Source organism: Urocitellus parryii, chromosome 4, assembly GCF_045843805.1.
Source record: "Urocitellus parryii isolate mUroPar1 chromosome 4, mUroPar1.hap1, whole genome shotgun sequence".
NCBI classification, from domain to species: domain Eukaryota; kingdom Metazoa; phylum Chordata; class Mammalia; order Rodentia; family Sciuridae; genus Urocitellus; species Urocitellus parryii.
Genome location: NC_135534.1, coordinates 32,569,753 through 32,591,485, shown reverse-complemented (window position 1 = coordinate 32,591,485; position 21,733 = coordinate 32,569,753). Strand labels below are relative to the sequence as shown.

The 21,733-nt window shown below is 33.5% G+C and overlaps 1 protein-coding gene across 1 annotated transcript in view; it reads left to right on the top strand.

Moving 5' to 3' along the window:
• The window catches only part of Qser1 (glutamine and serine rich 1), a 71,595-nt gene extending 54,156 nt beyond the window's left edge, over positions 1–17,439 (top strand). The window contains exons 7-13 of the mRNA XM_026404206.2: positions 323–456; positions 1,262–1,476; positions 6,254–6,391; positions 8,448–8,545; positions 10,092–10,244; positions 11,443–11,538; positions 13,723–17,439. Coding sequence (XP_026259991.2) covers positions 323–456; positions 1,262–1,476; positions 6,254–6,391; positions 8,448–8,545; positions 10,092–10,244; positions 11,443–11,538; positions 13,723–13,863 — 975 coding nt within the window. The 3' untranslated portion in view covers positions 13,864–17,439. The remainder of the gene's footprint in view (positions 1–322; positions 457–1,261; positions 1,477–6,253; positions 6,392–8,447; positions 8,546–10,091; positions 10,245–11,442; positions 11,539–13,722) is intronic.
• Positions 17,440–21,733: the final 4,294 nt, after the last annotated feature.

Below are 21,733 nucleotides of genomic sequence, written 5' to 3'. Positions count from 1 at the left end.
TGGACTCGTGAGCTATTGTATTGATTATTGTACCAAATATCCTGAGTTACCAGAAGACTGATAGAAGTTATTCTTTTGTACTTTCATAGCTGTTCAATAGATTTGAGTAGCTAAGCATCTGTCAAATGAGATTGCTTTTATAACCATATGGACTGGCTTACAGTCAAAAATGAGCCTAGAATCATTTTTATTCAGGGTAAAACTAGCTTGGCCAGAGCTGCATTTCAGGGAAGATGAAGGATGCAAGTGAGAGTCCAGACAACAAAGTAATATTTATGTGTAGATTGTACAATTATGTAATTCAAGCTGTTTCTTTCCTTAGTACCTTGGATATTTTGGAGATGCAAAGACTAAATACAAAAGGATATATGTGAAGTTCATTGAAAATGCAAACAAAAAGGAATATGTCCGTGTGTGTTCCAAAAAACCAAGAAATAAGCCTTCACAAACTATTAGGTATTTGTTTTCTTTTGTAATATTTTTACATTTTTATAGGCCTATTTTTGGCAATATCATTGTACAAAAGATTATATCAGTTGAAGAGACTGATTTGTTTGTTTATTTGTTTGTTTGTTTGCTTTTTGGTACCAGGGATTGAACTCAGGGGCACTCAACCACTGAGCCACATCCCCAGCCCTATTTTGTATTTTATTTAGAGACGGTCTTACTGAGTTCTTAGCACCTCCATTGCTGAGGCTGGCTTTGAACTCGCTATACTCCTGTTTTAGCCTCTCCAGCTGCTAGGATTATAGGCATCTGCCACTGTGCCTCACCTGACTTGTTTTTGATGTTATAATAGATAGTTCTGAAAATTTTAGTACCTGTTGAAATAGTGATTCTTTTGAAAGAATGAGGTGGACACTAGAAAACTCACACTGTGATGAAATAACCATCCTTTTCTTTGCCTTAGTCCTTTTATGGAAACATATAGTATACAGAAAATAATTGAATTTTAGAGTGAAAAGCTCTTTGTAACATAGAGAAGAAATTTTTCTGAAGTCCTCTTTTTTGTCCATAAAATGAGGCTGGCTTTGAACTCTCGATATTCCTGCCTCAGCCTCCCAAGCCTGCTGGGATTAGAGGCATGCACCACCAAACCCTCCTGGGAGTCACTATTGATATATTGGGCATATATTTTAGTTTGGAAGAGTTGGTGAGGGTTTTTAAATAATTTTTTCTTCTGATTCTCACTATTTTTTCCTAATTTATTTTAGTCTTACAAGATTTAGTGTATTAATGAAGTTTGTTTGTAACATTACAGAACTGTTCAGCCTAAGCCAAGTAGTAGCAGTAAAACTTCTGATCCTCCAGCATCAAAAATTGCAACAAAAGCTCCTTCTGTGAAACCCAAAGTTAAACAGCTAAAAGTAAAAGCTGAGCCACCACCAAAGAAACGCAAGAAATGGAAAGAAGAATTTTCATCTTCGCAGTCTGATTCATCTCCTGAGATCCATTCTAGTAGTAGCGATGACGAGGGTGAGTGCTCCACACAGTGAGCACCTTGATACCTCCAGACAGTCTGCATGAAGGGAAGGAACAGTGATGCTGAAGATATAAAATTCATTTGTTCTTTACAGCATTTATCTACCTTACAAGTTCTGCTTGTGCTTTTAGGGGGGAAAAACACATTAAGTGAAGTTCAGATGGCCCACACTCACAGCCTTAATAGAAAAAGAACTCATCTTTTTGAATTCTAGCCTCAATTATGTCATTTTGTAGATAGAATTTTCTAACAGTCTTCCAGTTCTAAGTCTCTGTTAATGCCAGAAGAAAAGCATTAAATAAGGAGCAACTTAAAACTATAATTAATATGACATATATAAAATATCTACTTCTGACATATATACAATGCATAATAATTGTATATGCTTCTGCCAACCACGTGCCCATGATTAAGATAAGCCTTCATTTTCTTTTTTATAAAATGAGAAAATTGCAATGAAGCAGATAAGCAGTTATCAAACTTTCTGACCTTAGAATCCTTTGTCACTCTAAAAAAAAAAAACTGTAGAAAATCTTAAAGGGCATTTGTGTAGAGTATTTATATTTGTTAATATAGTGTACTGGAAATTAAAACTGATATAATTTTTAAGACATAAGAATATACAGCACACATTCCATTTGCTATCAAACCTTGGTGTGTGATGTATGCAAGAAATTGTAAGCAATTCAAGGGCAGAGACTGGCATACTATGGCTATAGACCATATCTTGTCATCAGCCTTTTTTATTGACTGGGCAGGGGAATTACTGAAGATGGAAGTCAGGGTCCCTTTACCACTGAGCAGTGTTCCCAGCCCTTTACGTTATGTTTTATTTTGAGACAGGGTCTCGCTAAGTTGCTTAGGGCCTCACTAAGTTGTTGAAGCTGATCACGAGGTTGCAATCCTCCTGCCTCAACTTCCTGAGTCGCTGGGATTGCAGGCGTGCACCACTGCAACTAGACTATTCTTATATAACAGTGCTGTTGGAACATGGCCCAAAGACACTGTTTGGAAATGTATGTGTTTCCATACAGTTGCTTTTCCACTACAGTGGTAGGTTTGGGTAGTTTCTGTAGAGACCTTATGACCAACAAAACCTAAAATATTTAACATGGTCCTTTACAGAGAAAATATGTTGTTCTCCTGGAGCATAAAGTTAAAGATAGGAAGAGATAAAAGGGTGATGGAAGGCCAAGTATGCCACACCTAAACTGAAAAGCAACAGAGAGTCCTTGGAGGGATTTAAATAGGGAAGCAACATGGTAAAATTTGAATTTTACAAGGCATGGTTTCAGGCACAAGTTGAATCTGAAGCTAAATAGAGGCAATAAGGATGAAGGAAAGAAGACAGTTGAGATTCGGGATGTAATCTTGGAAAAACTTGAATGATAAATTGTTTGGTGGTGGTGGTTAAGGTTGTTGTCAAGAATGGTTTCTGAGTTCAAGTATCACTGCTTGAGAGATGATCTTAGAGATTATTTGATTAGAAATAAAGTCATAATAAAAATTCTTTCAGTGCTGAAATCTACTTTAAATGTATTGTTTTAAAAAGCTGTGAAATAAAATTGTACACATGAGAATTTTTAAGAAGGTTCAGTACTTTGAGTATGTATTTGAAAGCATTATGTGTAATTTTTGTAGTTAGCTGCCCTGCCTATTGCTTATAATAATAGAACGGGTTTGAGGGGACTGGAGGTATAGCTCAGTCTGGTAGAGTGCTTACCTAGCAGGCAGAGGCCTGTGTTCAATCCCCAGCACTGCAAAAAGAAAGAGGAGGGGTTTAAAAAGAATAGAGGGGTTTGAGTTCTGAATTTGCAATTAGCAGTTTCTTCAAATGACAATGAGAGAAAAATTTCTTCCATTGGTAACTTGAGTGACCACTAGATGTCACTCCTAAGTAAGTATTTTAGTGCTTTTAAGAAGGTAAATATTGATAACAGATTTATATTCTGCTCATTTGTAAATTATTTGTTTCAGGGCACCTTTATTAAAGTCCTCAGATTAAACAACTGTTTTTTAAAACTATTAACATGAATGCTACTTTCATATCTGCTTCTACCTTCAGTTATTATATATTATTTTGGTTAATGTATATGAGCAAAACTTAGCACCATAAAGTTATATAGTTGGGAAAGGGAATAGTATTATAATGACCTTTTCAGATCATTATGAATATTTTTATTTGCTACTCAAAACTTGACAAATGACAGGTTTTTTTTAACTTTTTTTAATAACTTTATTTACTTATATGTGGTGCTGAGGATCGAACCCAGGGCCTTGCACATGCGAGGTGAGCGCTCTACCTCTGAGCCATAACCCCAGCCCAACAAATGACAGGTTTTTGAACTGTTCATGTTCTGTTGTTACATTAAAACCTGTTGATTTGTTTTGCCCTTTGAATGTATTTTTCATGCATATTAATTGACCATGTGGAAATATTATCTCAGTGATATAGATCTTCCAAAAATTCATACATTTTATTTTTTTCAAATTAAAAAGTTATAGTTAAATACATAAACATAAAATTTGTCATTTTGATGATACTGTAGTTATAAGTGGACGATTTGGTATTATTAATTACATTCACATTGTTCTGCAACCATCATCACTACCTATTTCCAAAACTTTATTAGCCAAACAGAAACTCTGTACCCATTAAGCAATATCTCTCCATTCACCCTTTCTTCCAGCAGATGGTAACTTATATTTTTTTATCTCTATTAATTTGACCATATATATGGAATCATAGTATTTGTCTTTGTGTGTCTGGTTTCTTTGACTTAGAATACTGTTTTTAAGTTTTATCTGTGTTGTAGCATATATCAGATCTTCATTCTTTTTATAGCTGAATAATTAGAATATTCAAATCTTTTTATGGCTCTATAATATTCCATTGTATGTTACATCATATTTGGTTTACCCATTCATCTCTTGATGGACACTTACGTTGTTTCCATTTTTTCACTATTATGAATAATTTGCTGTAATGAACATTGGCATATAAGTATCTGAGTTTGTATTTTCAATTATTTTGGGTATATACGTAGGAATAGAATTACTGTATCATGTCAATATTCATTGATGAAATTTTTGAGAAACCACCAAACTGTTTTTCATAACAGTTGCACCATTTTATATCCTAAGCAGGAATGCATGACGGTTTCAATTCTCCACATCCTAACACTTTAAAAACAAAAAACATTACAAAGAGCTTTGTAATGTTTTGAACAACCAATAAAAAAAAAGGATTAAAAAAAATAGCTATTCTTTTAAGTGTGGTATCTCATTGTAATTTTGATTTTTCTTTTAATATTTGTTATTAAGTTGTAAGAGTTCTTTATATACTCTAGACTTTAAACTCTTATCTGATTTGAAATATTTCCTTCCATTAAGTAGGCTGTTTTTTATTTGTTTTAAATTCTAATGAACCCCAATTTGTCTTATTGGGGTTTTTTGTTTGTTTGTTTCTTGTGCTTTGTTGTAATAGTTAGAATTCATTGCCAAATCCAAGGTTATGAACAGGGATCCTGTGTTTTCTTCTAAAAACATTATGATTTTAGACATTAATTTAGGATATATATTTCATTTTATAGTATCAAAAAATAACATTAATCTTGCTACCAATCTCATCAGTAAAGTCTTGAACACAGTGTAGAATAAAGCACATCAGATTTTATCACTGACAATAAATACAAATACTGTCAGTTGTTTTCCTTGAAGCAACAGATTCACTTCATTAATTTTAAAGAAAATACTCAAGTCTAAAGAAACATAGTATGGCATTTTTCCAAATTAAAAAAAATGTTTTGGGAAAAACTAGTTAATTTGTCTCATTTCTTGATCATATGGGTGCTCTTAAGGTAATAGTTTTTACTGCCTCATTGAGGATTATTCTTAAGTGAAACTAGCTTTTTCCCCCTGCAAATGCTTGGCACTAATGAGACAAAGTTGTGATGAAGTGTATAACTACTAGTATAATTTGGTGACACTGCCTTGATTCATTGTAAGGAATCTGTAGTTTTACCTAATATTTCTTCTGCAAATGCCAACATAGTGAATAATATACATAGCATCTTAATATTATGAAAAGAGCCTTGATGCCAGAGCCTGCTAAAGGGCTCTAATAATAGTTACAGAAATGTCAAAATTGAAGCAAACTTCTTAAATCATACAGTTGTTGCCATTGAATTTAAGTAAAATTTCCTCTATATATGGGCTATGTTTACATTTTTAATTTTAATATTACTGTAGTAATATTAGAATTCTGAAGTAATTTAAGTGTAGAAATGCAAGAGAAATCTCTATATATTAACTCATAAATGGGTTGAGAAACCATCAAGACTAGAGTGGCATGACAGAACAGCAGGTGTCTATGGTAAGGCCCAAGGGAAGAGACATGGGTTCTTACCTGGCCTATATTTCCAGATGCCAAACTGGTGCTAGGTCTCAGAATCACATAGAAGCTTTTTAAAAGTATAATGTTTAAACTTGATTGTCACTCTTACACACCACTACCAGAGATTCTCTTTTAGTAAACCTAGCATTCTGTTTTTTTATTCTGTTGTAAAAGTTCTTCAGTGATTGTGATGTGCAAACCAACTTTCAAAGTATCTTACCTGGGGTGATTTTAAAGGGAGGCTAAGAAAGCCTTTAATTGAAAGAAACTGTATCTTGAATCTTTCATCTGCTTGTAGGCTCCTGTTATAGAGAAAAATATTATAAAAGTTGTTAGGAAGGAAAATTTAATTTTTCATCTTTTCTTCATCCCAGAATTCGATCCTCCAGCTCCTTTTGTCACTCGCTTTTTGAACACAAGAGCAATGAAAGAAACTTTTAAGAGTTACATGGAATTGCTTGTTAGCATTGCCCTGGACCCTGACACAATGCAAGCCTTAGAGAAGAGCAATGGTACAGTCTACTAAGTAGTGCTTTCTGGACTTTTTAAAAACTTGTTACCTATTAGTTATATGTTTTATGTGTGGTTTGTATAATATATATCTGTAAATTGTCAGTTAAGTTCTTTATGCCTTCACTCTAGAAAATGGTCATATTCTTTTCATTCATTGAATACTAGAGAAACTTTAAAGTATTTCTATTACTTCCTACTCAGGGAAAAATTATTATTCATTTGTTTCTTTGAATTCCTTCCAAAATATATATGATCCTCATTAGTATTTTACCTAGTGTCTCTGTTACATGAAAAGTCCATATTTCTATATACTGTTTTCCAATAGTTGGATAAATGAACCGGATGATAAAGGCATAAAAATTGTATATTTTTATCTTCAGTTAAAGAATTTTCTTGTAGTAGTCATTTTTGTCTATTATGAAAGATTTTTGGCTGGGGATATAGCTCAGTTGGTAGAGTGCTTGCTTCGCATGAACAAGGCCCTGGGTACGATCCCCAGCACCACCACTATCAAAAAAAAAAAAAAAGATTTTATATACTTATTGCTTATCAGTGCTTTCTGATTTTCCTCCATTTTATATAAGGGGAAAGAAATCAAAAAGGTTATACTGGAAGATAAGTAATTTACAGATGTTTAAGTTTGTTTCTGTGAGCTGGGTGTGGTGGCACATACCTGTAATCCCAGCGACCAGGGAGGCTGAGGCAGGAGGATTTCAAGTTCAAAGCAAAAAGCGAGGTGCTAAGCAACTCAGTGAGACATAGTCTCTAATATAAATACAAAATAGGGCTAGGGATGTGGCTCAGTAGTCGAGTGCCTCTGAGTTCAATCCCTGGTACCAGAAAAAAAAATGTATTTTTTGTTTTTGTGAAATATAAATAGCATTTGGTTAGATTTAATCATTACTAGTCAGGCAAAATTAAACTATGAGGTATATTGCAGCAACCTTAGGAAGAATTTCTCAACAAGGACTTTTTTGTAAGGAGCCATTCTCTCTCAAATTGCCATGTTTGTATTCATATTCTAAATATGTAAGCATTCATTTTATTCAGCTATGAAGTTTATAACCTAGACTCTGAGGAGTATTTATATTTTTTCAGAAAGATCATTGAAAACAATTAATAGTATAAAATAGTATGTATTACTATGATGGTAAATTAAGAAATAGTTTAATAACCTAAAGTATTTAATTCTGTACCAGGGGCAATTAATTTATATTTTGAAAGTACTTTTCTTAAAAGCTTAAAGTTCAGAGAGGCAAAAAAAGGAAGTAAAATGTTTCAAATGGGGATCTTTTTCACACTTTTTCTCCTTTTATAAAATAGCTATTTGACTCTTTTTTTTTTTTTTTTTTTAGTTGCAGTTGGACCCAATACCTTTATTTTATTTATTTATTTTCATGTGGTACTGAGGATTGAACCCAGCACCTCGCATGTGCTAGGCAAGGGCTATACTGCTAAGCCACAACCTCAGCCCTTTGACTCTTATATTTTTGACACTGAGTTTTGCTCATTTTTCTCACGCTACTTTTTCTTTGCTTCAAATGACAGTGAATTAAGAATACCTCAGCACTGGGGTTGCAACTCAGTGTATGTAAAGCACTTAACTAGCATACATAAGGTCCCAGGTTCAATCTCCAGCACTGCATTTAATAAAAAGGAATGTCTCTTGGTCATACTGGGTGATTTATAAAACTAATGATGACCAATTTATACTGAGTAATCACTGTTATTGTTCAGACAGTAAATGAGATCTGTAGAAATTGGGCACCTTGCCAGTTGATCACATTGCTGTCATGGGTTAGTTCTAGTTCAACTAAAACCCAGTACTTTTGCAGAACACATCCCATTATCATACTATGCTGCCTTTTTTTCACATTCTATTATAAATTGATTTTATAAGTTAGCCTTTATTCAGAAATCTTAATTTCCATTTTCATAAGCAATATTTTACATAAGCCAATGAATTTAAATTTTTAACATAAATGTTTTGAGAAAAAAGTTGGAATTTTAACAAGTTGATAGTTTATTCTGTTAAAATAAATTATGTTATTTCAGATGAGCTACTTTTACCTCATATGAAAAAAATAGATGGCATGCTAAATGATAACCGAAAGAGACTGCTTTTGAATCTTCATTTGGATCAATCATTCAAGGTATTTCCTTTAGATTATTTATTAGCAAAACTCAGTAACAATCATAGCCCTAAATACAATAGGAAGGAAAATGTATGGCCAGGTGTAGTGCTGCATGCCTGTAATCCCAGTGTACTCCCGGGGTTCAATCCCTAGTACAAAAAAAAAAAAAAGTTCTTTCCTTAGAAATAATTAGCACAGTTTCTCATGATGTTCTTGATGATTTTTGGAGTGAGTCCTGAAGCCTTTGAAGTTAATGATATTCTGTTTTCCTCCCCAAACCACATGCTTTATGTTATCTTTAGCATCTTGTGCTCACTGGAAAGTTTTATATTTTCTTTCATCTCCACTGACCTAGTGCCAATGGTTACTAAATTTAGAATCGAGTTATAGTCTTTAGATTCCATTTATTGCAATTAGTAATCTGGATGCAAAATTACTCTGTCTGGGCATGTTTTAAATGCAAAGCATGAGAATTCTGATAAAGTACAAATAATCCAAGAAAAGAACAATACTAGAAACTAGTGATAGCTCACTCTAATAGGAAATGCCAAAAGTTTTATTGTTTATCAAATGACACTTTGTTCCATACTACATTTACATAAGAAAAATTTATCATTTTTGAAAATGTACTATTATCAAGGCCATAATGCCAGTGCTAGGGAACTATAGTGTTTGGCAAAGAATGGCTTCAAACGTTTTAACAGTTAACAGTTGAGATTATCAAATAAGGACCACATTCTGAATTGTAAATATAGTGGCAGTGCTTTAATCCTTTTAGTATCAAAACAATAAATGTTCCTGGTAGCACAGTCTAATTTATAAAACTATAATGAAACTAGTTAAATTTAGCTACACGTATCATTCAGTTATTGTTCTTAGCTTTTTATGTCGGGATGATTTGCCAAGTAGGTAAGGGCATAAATATGGCAGTGGACTTGGTTCTGCCACATGGCCACCATATTATCAGTGTTAGCTACCATAAGCTGTTTTTATGTACAGAAAATTCATCAAGCTCTGTTTTAAGATCTTATCTTAGCAGTACTTTTTGTGCATTTAAAAGAAGCATGAGAAGTGTCAAAGCCAGAGAAGGATTATAAGCTTTTTGTTGTCTTTTGTCCTCATCTTCATCCGGGATCAGATGACTGCTTTATAGCAGGACTTGGCTTTATTTCAGGGTATTAAAAATTCTTAAAGTAGAAGAGCTTTGAAGTAACTTATATATGTCCCTCTTTCTCCTGCCTTGAAGCCAGTGAGGCATAAATAGGAAGAATTCTGTCTTGTTCAAGAGTCCCTACGGTGTAGTGTGCTTTTGCTTTAAAAAGTAGGCCATACAGTTGGCCCAGAGAGTCAAGGGATGGGAAAATAGATTCCACATCTGATGGGAGGAGGTGCAAAGAATTTGTAGCCTTGTCTATACCCCCTACCACGTGTGTGTGTGTGTGTGTGTGTGTGTGTGTGTGTGTGTGTGTGAGAGAGAGAGAGAGAGAGAGAGTATTTTGAATATTGAAAATAGTTCAGGTTAGTTTTCTTCTGATGTCAGTTATTATGCTTCATTGTTTTAAAGAATGCTTTGGAAAGTTTTCCTGAACTAACAATAATTACTCGAGACTCTAAAACAAAAAGTGGAGGATCTGCTATTTCTAAAATCAAAATGAATGGCAAAGCTTATAATAAGAAAACTCTAAGGACTTCTAAAACAACCTCTAAATCTGCACAGGTAAGGATATATTGATTAATAAAAGTATACCTTTTCCAGTTAATAATACAGTTACCACCTAAAACATTGAAATAAGCAAGTATTTTATACTGTGTTGTCATTAAGTATAAATACTTTTTGGGTAGGAATAAATAACTCTAACCTGAGGAACAAGGACTTAGTATTGTTTATTGTTTTTCTCCAGTGCCTGGCACAGTATTTAGCATATAGTAAGTGCTCACAGAGTTTTAAAATAGACTAATAAGGAAAGAATAATCCTGTGCTTATGCTTATACATTTGTATATGATTGTTATTAATTGAAAAATTAAAATTATGTATATATTTATCATGTACAACATATTTTAAAATATACTTTTGGAATGGCTAACAAGCTAATTAATGTATGTATTACCTTTTTATAATTTTGTCATTGAATACACATGTGTACAGATAAATGAGGATGCCCATACTTCATAAAATGCAATATTGATTTCATGTCTGCAGAGTCATTAAAATTGGAATTTGTTCATCTTTAAACACAGTATAAATTCGTATAACCTTTTGAGAAAACAGTTTTACATAATAATAGCTCCATTAAAAAATGTATTCTAGGGCTGGGGATATAGCTCAGTTGGTAGAGTGCTTGCCCTGCATGCACAAGGCCCTAGGTTTGATTCCCAGCACCATACACACAAAAAAAAGTATTCTATAGAAATAATATTCACAAATGCCTTTGGCTCATTTCACAAATATAAGAGCAATCCAGTTTATTAGCTGCTAGTAAGTTAGATAAAGGATCATGGAGACAATGTAATATTTACTTTTGAAGAAGAGACAGATTTATTAATTCTTTCAAAAAATTCTTTATAGGCTTTTAGTGTGCCAAATAAAATTCTAAGTAATAGGGATACAACAATGAAAACTAGTTAAAAAATTCCTGGCTTCATATAATTTATATTTGAAAGGGTGGGGAGGTAGAAATAAGTCATGTTTTTAATTAAAATTTTCTATAGTGTTAAAAATTTTTTCTATTTTGTTAATTTTTAAAATGAAGACTTAAAAATAACTTATTTTTAATGTGCCTCTGTACCATATAATACCTAGCCACATAAATCATTTTTAGAATTACCATGAGACTTTTGATCCAGTATTTTCCCAAAAGTATTCTTATCTCACATGTTACAGAAAATATATCTATAAACTTTTTTCTTTTTATAGGAGTTTGCTGTTGATCCAGAGAAAATACAGTTGTATTCTTTATATCATTCACTCCATCATTATAAATATCATGTTTATCTGATATGTAAGGAGGAGGTAATGTCTTTTCATTTATTCAAAAAAGAAATGTATGCTTTTCTGAACTTAAGGAGACTCTACCTATAGTATTTGTGAATGCTTTAGAAAGAATTGTTGTAAAATGTGTGTGTGAAAATATATATATATATATATATATATATATATATATCCTATATACTTCTGTGACAACTAGATATGTTGGTTTGAGTTTCCCTGCTGTGTTTTGTACTGACTCATCAACTTTACCACCTCTTGAGTATGCAACTGGTAAGGTTTTTTAAGCTGCTAGTGCTTGCTTTGCCTTGCCATAATAAGTAGTACTTTATTGCATTTTGTTCTCTCATAGAATGATCCTGTTTTAAATCAGTTTAGTCACTGCTCTGCCATCTCACTGCCTTATCACTAATGGCCTTATCCCGCTTGATATCAGCTTTTTAATTGTAAAATGTTAAGTTGTCGCAAAACTACATCTGATGTTTTAGTAGTTTAGTATAGTCTAGCAAAGGTGGTGACGCAAAATATGTTGACTATTTTCACAGTGATCTGAAGTACAGAATTAAACTCAATATTTGTCATTTGGTTTTTAACACAATTGGAAGGAATCGAGAAAGTCTGAAGCAGTTTTCCTAGCCTTCCTTTCTGCCCCCATGGAGCCAATGATAATAGGATTAGACTTCACTTAAATTTATCTGAAATAAACATTCTCCATGGTTGGGAATAAGAAAAAAATCAGTACATGTTGATGAATTAATAAATTCATCTTTTCATTGAAGATATAGAAAGCATATGGCCTTGTGAGGGGGTTGAGTATAAAGTGAAGTAAAAGTTAATGTGGTACTTTTTCTTTTTCATTTGTTCTTTTTAGATATACAAGACAGTAGAGTGTATTTTGACATACTATACATCCATAGAATACAACTTATTCTATAGGATCCCGTTTTTGCAGTTGTATATGATGTGAAGTTTCACCTGTATTCATATATGAACATAGGAAAGTTATGTCCAATTAATTCTATTGTCTTTCCTAATCCCATCCTGCTACCTTTATTCCCCTTTGTCTAATCCAGTGAACTGTTCTTCCCTCCCCCTCTGCCCTTATTGTGTGTTGGCATCCACATATCAGAGAAAACATTTGGCCTTTGGTTTTTTGGGATTGGCTTATTTAACACTCCGCATGATATTCTGCAGTTCCATCCATTTACCAGCAAATGCCATAACTTCTGTACACCTGAGTAAACATTCCATTATGTATATGTACCACATTTTCTGTATCCATTAATCTGTTGAAGAGCACCTAGGTTGGCTACATAGTTTGGCTGTTATGAATTGAGCTGCTGGGGCTGGGGTTATGGCTCAATGGTATTGCGCTTGCCTGGCATTGGTGAGGCACTGGGTTCAATTCTCGGCACCACATACAAATAAATGAAATAAAGGTACATCAACAACTTAAAAATATATTGTCTAAATTTTAAAAAAATGAATTGAGTTGCTATGAACATTGTTATGGCTGCATCACTATAGTATGCTGATTTTAAGTCCTTTGGGTATATGCTGAGGAGTGGGATAACTGAGTCTAGTGGTGGTTCCATTGCAAGTTTTCTGAGGAATCTCCACACTGCTTTCCAGAGTGGTTGCACCAATTTGCAGTCCCACCAGCAATGTTTGAATGTACCTTTTCCCCAATCCTCTCCAACATTTATTGTTACTTATATTCTTTTTTTTTTTTTTTTTGGTACCAGGGATTGAACTTAGGGTCAGTCAACCAATGAGCCACATCCCCCAGCCCTATTTTGTATTTTATTTAGATACAGGGTCTCACTGAGTTGCTTAGCACCTCCCTGTTGCTGAGACTGGCATTGAACTCACAATTCTCCTGTCTCAGCCTCACAAGCCTCTCTGGGATTATAGTGTGCCACCATGCCTGGCTTTATATTCTTGATAATTGCCATTCTGACTATAGTGAGATACAATCTCAGTGTAGTTTTAATTTGCATTTCTCTAATTTCTAGAGGTATTGAACATTTTTTCATATATTTGTTGACCATTCATATTTCTTCATCTATGAAGTACCTGCCTGTTCAGTTCCTTTGCCTACTTATTTATTGGGTTTTTTCTTTCCTTTTTTTTTTTTTTTTTTGATTTTAAGTTTTGTGAGTTCTTTGTGTATCCTGGAGATTAATGTGACACTTTTTTTTATTTTAGATTTCCTCTGTGCAGAAAAAAAATGAAGATTTAGGACAAGAGGAAATTGTTCAACTTTGTATGAAAAATGTAAAATGGGTAGAGGATCTGTTTGAAAAATTTGGAGAACTTCTAAATCATGTACAGCAGAAATGTTCCTAACATTTCCACAAAAATCCCATCTTTTTTATAGCACTAATGAAATAGCAGAGGTGGAGTGGTCACAGATAATCAATTGTCAAGCAGAGGTCTCCTGCACGTGTGCTACTTCCATCACCAAACTTTCACCAGAACCTCTGCAGAAGGATAGTGGTGCTGTCAAGGAAGTCAGTCCTTAGAAATGGACCTTAATCCCACCACATTTTTATCCTAATGAATGATTTTTCTATTTTGTAAACCATTGAGTAACTGAATTTTATTTTCAGAAATTTTTTTTGACAAATGATGAAGCATGCACTAAATATAGTTTTTCTTTATTATTAGAAAAAGAACACTTAAGTAACTTCATTATTTCTGACTCTGGCTACACTACATGCCAGAATGAAAGAGAGGTGGCAAAAAAGCATGCATTTGTATTCATGTCTGGCCACAAAACTGAAAGTATTGTACATTATGTAAACAGATCTGGTGTGATGTAACATCCTATATGGGAATATCATCGATTTAAAATATAAAATTCAGAAACTGCATTCTGCTTTATGGACTCCTTTTAACATGTTCAGGAAACTGGATGTGGAATTGGTGCAATTCTATGACTGCTTTTTGTGTCAAATTATATTGTAATGAAAAAAAACAGTAACAGACTATTTTCCCTATCTCAAAGAAAAGTATTTTTGTTTATACTGTGTTTTTTCCTCTGGAAATTTTTCAATTGTACATTTTATTTTACTAATAGCTGTATTTTTCACAAGGAAAATGCTGTGGTTATAATTATGTTCTCTGTATCTGTGCTATACTTCATGGCTTTCAGTAAATCCTATTTAGTTATATGTTGAATTTCTGTTGTGAATTTCATGTTGAGGTAATCATTTTTGTTCATACAGATTTGCTCCAGTGTTATCCAGAATATGCATTCAATGCTAGAATTCATTTAGCTTTATAAATGGGGCTGTGTTAGACACTGCAGCAATTTCCTATTTCATTAAATAAATTTATTATTAAACTAGTATTTCATTCACTGATTTGTTGAAGTAAAAATATAACTACATGATACATTGGAAAGAATAAATGGATAATCAGATGACATTGCAGTGTTACGCACAGCTTCCTTAACTCTTAGAACTGGAAGTGATAGAGTTCTCTTTGTGGTGCCTTTTCAACCTTTATACACACTATTGTAGTTTTCTTAAGTTTGGTAGCTAGAGGTTCAAGTAGTTTAGCTAAGACAGTGAATGTATTAGGTTCAATATGACCTTGTGTTTTATTTGTGTTTGCCAACAGGATGCCTTATTTGTTTGTGGAAAAGATTTACTAGTGTCATTCTAAACTATCTCCTTTTTTAGGATTCTAAAGAAGTTGTTAATCTTCATACTTTTGTTTATTTTACCACCATTTAGTGCCTTAAGTCCTATCAAGAAAGCAGTGTTCCTGCTCAATGCCCAAATAAGTCATAATTATGTGGATATTTCTGTTGTCTTGATATCAAGTTAACAGACCAACTTCTTATATTTAAAACTTCAGTAAACTGGCAAAGAATTGAAGGCAAATGTCACTTGATTTGTGAATAAAACATGATAGCATTGGGTTAAAAATAAGTATGTGAGTTTAGCTTAAATTTATTTCTATTGGTTATCTTATTAAAAGCAATAATCCTTAATACTTGTACCTGCCATAAGGTATTCAATAATAGAAATTTTCCTCAAGTGTTAAATATTCCATTTCTGAAAGGTTTTTTAAAACATTGTGAAAACAAAAGTAATCTATTAGATTAATTTGCCTAACTCATGAGAGAGATTGAGAATATCAGCAGTGGGAAAATCATAAAATTAATTTTGCATGTAGAGAAAAGTAGGAAGAAGCCATATTTCTTTCTTGTAGTATTGACTCTGGGCAGAATTGGTTTCTTTCATTTTCAAAGTACAGAGTAGAGAACTACATCTCCTGATGTAGTGTTGTAAGTATACATCTTTACAATTCTCCCCTGGCTTACTTTCCTCAATCATTTATAGTTTAAATATTATTAAAAGACACTTTGCATTTAGGTAATCATTGAAGTAGATATTTGAAATTATAGCCACATTTTCCTCATGGGTAAGCCCCATGGAAAACGAAGATATTTCTTTAAAGTTAATCTCATTTGCCATAGAACATAGCCCATTTCCTTTTGAACTGCAGTTGTCCTTACAGTGTTTACAGCAGTATTCATATGAGTTAGTAAAACAAGTGTTTTCTTAATATGGGAGGCCAAGTCCTATGATACTGCCTCAAAGAAACCCTAGTAGTTTAGATGCATCATCTTCTCTCATTTGTTCCATATAGCATAGGCAAAAACATCAACCTCAGGCCTTAGGGAAAAGGGGGACTTTACTCTGAGAATCATGCCCAAGTCCTCTGTTTGTATGAAGTTAAATAAATATCTAGCCTGTTAGCATTTACATTCCTTGCCAGGGAGTTAAAATTTATAATATAGAAATAACTTAGGTTGTAGATAGATTTAAAGAGGTAAAGCACATGCTACCACAACCCAGGAAAATATTTTTAAGAAATATTGGATTTTCCTACCTATAGATTTCTGGAAATAATTTAATGTAAAAAAATTCAGTGTGTTGGTGCTTAGTACTAGTTCAGATGAGTGGTTGGAGAAAGGGGTCTCCTTCCTTATCATTTTCATTATAACCCAATTTCCAATTACTTGACCTTCTAATGAAGTCATAAATTTATAATTATGAATTATCACAGTAAGTTTAACTAGAAGCTGTCCATTTTTCTGTTAAGTTACCAAATAGGAAACATTAGTAAGATGGAAAAAATCATATTTTAAAAAGGTTTAGAAGTTTTTCAGATTGCTTTCAAAATTCTGAAGTTCTTTAAATTTCTAAAACTTGAAATATATAGGTGGACTCATGCTTTGGGACTATTTTTGAAAATTCATATTTTTAAACCATAATTTTTCTCTTAATATGCATATTTATTTTCTTTAAAGCAGCTATATTCCAACCCATAATTTTGAAGATATACCCATAAATCCAATACAGGAGCAGGGATATTGAAGTAACCTTCCTAAAAGCTGCTTCAGATGCTTAAATTGTGAATTTTATTGTATTTGTAGAATACAACTTTTGTTTTAAACTGTATTTCCATCTGTTTCACAAAAATGCTTTTCAAATAGAGTGGAATATTCCAGGATAACTGGTTCTATGTCAGTTATGCAGTTATACTTGACACACAACTGTATAAACAAACAATGTACACTATTGGCTGTGCATTAATTTACATGCACAACATCTGGCATCTGTTCACAAATGCATGTTTTTGCAAATTGCCTTTATTTATAAGTGACAATAATTGAAGTCAAGGACACAAGGAGGCTGATGATATAACTCAGTGGCAAAGCACTTGCCTAGTATGTGTAAGACCTTGGGTTCAATCCTCAGCATAGCAACACCAACAAAAAAGGATACAAAGAAACCTGCATTTGTAGTCCAGAGTTTTCATTTGGTCCATAGTACAATGTATTGAAATGTGAAAGACAGTTTTGTATATTTGTTTGTTATTAACTCAGACCATTAAAATGAAAACATTTTTTTAAACAACAAAATCAGAATGTTTGGGTTTTTTGTTTTGTTTGTTTTTTAAGAATTAACAACTGAGCTACTAAGTAGACAAAAACACCAAGTTCAGATCCCTCATAGAACATATACCAACATTACTAAACAGTTATTATACAAATGGTATAGGGTCCACCCATTACTTTCTCAGATGATAGTTAAGTCAAGTAAATTTTACAGCTGTGAAGTTAGATCTTTCTAATCTTATTAATAGCTAGAAATAATTGATAATACCAAAATATTCTTGTTATTTTTTAAACTATTGCCTAAGTAAGAGTTTTCCCTGTCCATTGATTTCTAAATAAGATTCTGTCTTAACTTTCATCTAATATTAAAAGTATTCAGTATTGCAAGTGAAGTAATTCTCAGTACATTGACTATCTTGTAACTAGTTTTGGTTGTAAAAACATTTTACACAGGAAATATAAATCTTTAATCAGTATCTATGCCAATATTTAAAAATTCTGTAGCATCTTTATTTTGTTCACCATTGGTTGCTAAAACTGCTGTTTATTTTAGTATTTTCATATATTTGCCAAAATAGTCATTATCCAAGTTACAAACCTAGAGGATAGCTCTTATAGTATTATGCTTTGTTAACGATTTGTTCCTGTCGGGCTTTTTCTACTAGTATTTTTTAAAATATGCTTTGTATCAGAGAAGCTCTCTAAACTCAATTATTTAATCTGATCCTTCTCCAGAAAAATGTAAAAGAGGATACTTTCACTCTTTGGTTTTTCAAATATAAATATTTTATTACTAGAAAAATAATAAAGCTACTACTACTTGGTATTTTAAAAAGTCAGTGTAGAAAAGTGTAAAGAAAAAAAGCTACTCTATTAAGTCTGATATTGGCCTGAAATATACTTTCAGTTCCTAGTAGAGGATGCATCATAAGACTTTGCACAGTGGATTGCCCCTTTTCTCTGTTAGAGTTTTAAATAAAGTCTAACATTTCAGAGATACTTATGTTTAATTGAAAATTAAAAAGCATATTCCAAAGTAAAATCAAAATGATCTTGGTTATTGATCATTTTAAGTTATGCATATATCTGTTCTTGAGCTAGGATGAATAATTTAGAGCTGACTGGTTTCAAATTAAAGGAGGATACAATTACCTATTGGTCTATTGTTTAATGTCTTATCTGTTTGTAATATTAATCAGGAGTCAAGAAACTGCTTTGCAGAAATAACTTGTATTTCACTTATAATTTACCTTCGATACTTGGCAAGTTTATTGTTTTTACCCAAAGTAAATATAGATTTTCCTTTGACTCCTTAAAGTATAAGAATAGGGCAACAACAAAAATTATTTATCTTTCCACTGTCCTCCCCCTTTTCACAATCTTTTCATGGTTTTTCATTCCTTTAAACCTGACATTTTTTATCCTCATCCCCAAATTCCTGTATTAAATGGTCCCTCCTTACTCCTGCCCATCTTCATTGTGGCTCAGTCTTGAGGACCATCCTTCATTCCTCAAATATATGATTTTTTTTCTGTGCCCTCAGTTTTTGTTTGTTTGTTTGTTTGGGGTTTTTGTTTTGCTTGGTTTGGTACTAGGGATTGAACTCAGGTGCACTCAACCACTGAGCCCCATCTCCGGCCCTATTTTTTGTATTTTATTTAGAGACAGAGTCTGACTGAGTTGCTTATCACCTTGCCAATGCTGAGGCTGGCTTTGAACTTGTGATCCTCCTGCTTCAGCCTCCCCAGCAGCTGGGATTACAGATATGTGCCACCACACCTGGCTTCAGTTCTTCTTGTTCCCTCTTTGAAACTATTCTTTCTTTAGTGAACTCTTTATTCTCCATACTTCATTTTAACATCACTTCTGCAGAACCCAGTTAGGTTTTAATCCTCTAAAACAGTTTATGCACTCTTGATTCCTTCAGTGTAGTATTTATCATACTTTGTTGTGATTGGTGTTTTCTCTTCTGCTGGTTCTTGTCATCTCCACATGTTTTGCTCACCATTGCATTCCCAGCATCTAATTAGTACACTATCTGAAATATGGTATATTCTGTGGAGCTGGGGCTGGGGCTTAGCGGCAGGGCGCTTGCCTGGAGTGCGTGAGGCACTGGGTTCGATCCTCAGTACCACATAAAAATAAACAAATAAAATAAAGGCATTCTGTCCATATACAACTGCAAAAAAATTCTTTAAAAAAAAACATGGTATATTCTTATTAAATAGTTGATGAATACTTAGATATGAAAGAAAAATCACTGGGATTTAAAGTAGGTAAAAACAAGAAAGTATTTGTTGGATTTTACAGGTAAGGCATAAATAATATTACTAAGCAATAGTAAGTGCTACATCAGAAAAAAATGACTATACCAAGAGTTTGTGTAATATAAAAAAATGGTATTTTATGAAAAACAATACAGTGGCCATCATTTTTCACCTTTGATCCTCAGATCCAAAGAGAGCCCAGGGAGTACACATGTATTCCTCTTTTGGGCTTGAGATTTTTCCAGGCAGAATAATTAGAGAAGAAAGTCTGATGAAAACTTTAGTATATATAACATGCACTTATGAGCAAAGCACTCTGGCGGGAGAGTTATATTTACTTGGGGAGGGTCCGGGAAGGCTTCCTGAAAGCACTATCCACTTGGCAGGGCCTTGATGTTAGAAGATTTGACACAAGTGGACGATGGAAGGGGTGGGCTACCTACCTAGTTTTCAGGAGAACAGTTCCTACTTCAGTTCTGCCACCGCTGGAGCTCCATCAGGCAGGGCATGAAGCCTAGTCTGGAGTCATTTCCTCATCCTGCAAGTGAGGTAAGAAACAAGTCCTTTTTAAACTTAATATTCTTTGACTGTAGATACACTGGAATGTTTGGAGAAATATAAAGAGCTACCATTCAGCAGCACTCAGCAGCATAGCAGAACCTTAAGAATGGAAAGGTCTTCGTTATGTTAGGCAAAATAAGTCAAACTTAGAAGGTTGCCAGGTGTGGTGGCATATCAGAGACTCAGGAGGATTTAAGTTCAACGTCGTCATCAGCAATTTAGCTAGGCCCTGAGCAATTTAGCAAGATCCAGTCTCAAAAAGAGATGGGAGGTAGCTCAGGGGTTAAGCACTCCTGGAGTCAATCTCCAGTATCCCAAAACAAATTCAGAAGGTCAAGAGACATATGTTTTATGTCATATGTGGAAGCTAGAGAGGAAAAAGTGAAAAGAAAGGTAGGGGTAGATTTCATGGAAATCAAAGGGAGATCAGTAGAGGGAAGGGACCAAGAGGTGGAAGGTGGGGGTGGGGTGAAGGTGAGGGGGGAAGTGCTGGGGATTGATATTGACAAATTATATTGTGTGCATGTAGGAATATGTAACAACAAATCCCATAATTATGTATGACTATGATGCACCAATTAAAAAATGGAAAAGTATTGCTACATTTTTTTTACTATTTTGCAAGACTAACTTCAAAATCACTAAGCTTCTATTTTACACACACATACCCCTTAATACCACTTAGTTCCTATTGTGATATTAATGAAATATTAACTAGAAATGTCACTAGGTGAATTCACTAGAAATTATGAAGTGCTTAGAGTCTATATCCACATAACCTTCATCCTTATATCTCCAAGAGCACAAAGAATTTTATGCAATAGGAACTTGATAGGTATGTATTGAATAGATGAATATACAAAAGAGTTTGAAGTCAGTTTAGTATTTTCACATTGGCTTCTTATAGTAGTTCAAGATACCCTGTTGTCACAGTCCCTTCTTTCCTTCCTTCCTTTTCTATCTTTAAGAGAAAAATGTCTCCTTAGAGTACCTGTCCTTTTCATGCTACCCTCTTAGTTCTCCCTGTGCTTATTTTCCAATAGGCCAGAATCAGTTTTCTTGATTCTTATATTTATTTTCCATTTAATCCATGGAAATGAATGGGCTATCATTAGAGAACAGGTAACTTTGAGCAGTGAAACAAGACTAGCAAAACTCTAGCAAGCAAAGAACCTGGCTTTAGAGTGAATTCCTCAAGTTGGTGTTCTTCCATAGACTTTATGAATGACTTAAAAACTTTGTGGGCTAATCAGTAGAAGGTCTTTTTTTTTTTAATCTTTTAGTTGTCAATGGACCTTTATTTAATTTATTTATTTATGTATTTATATGTGGTGCTGAGAATTGAACCCAGTGCCTCATACATGCTAGGCAAGCGCTCTATCACTGAGCTACAACCCCAGCCCCAGTAGAAGGTCTTTTTAATGCCAATCCTCCACTATGTGGGGGAACCAGCACCCTGCCAGGGTAGTTT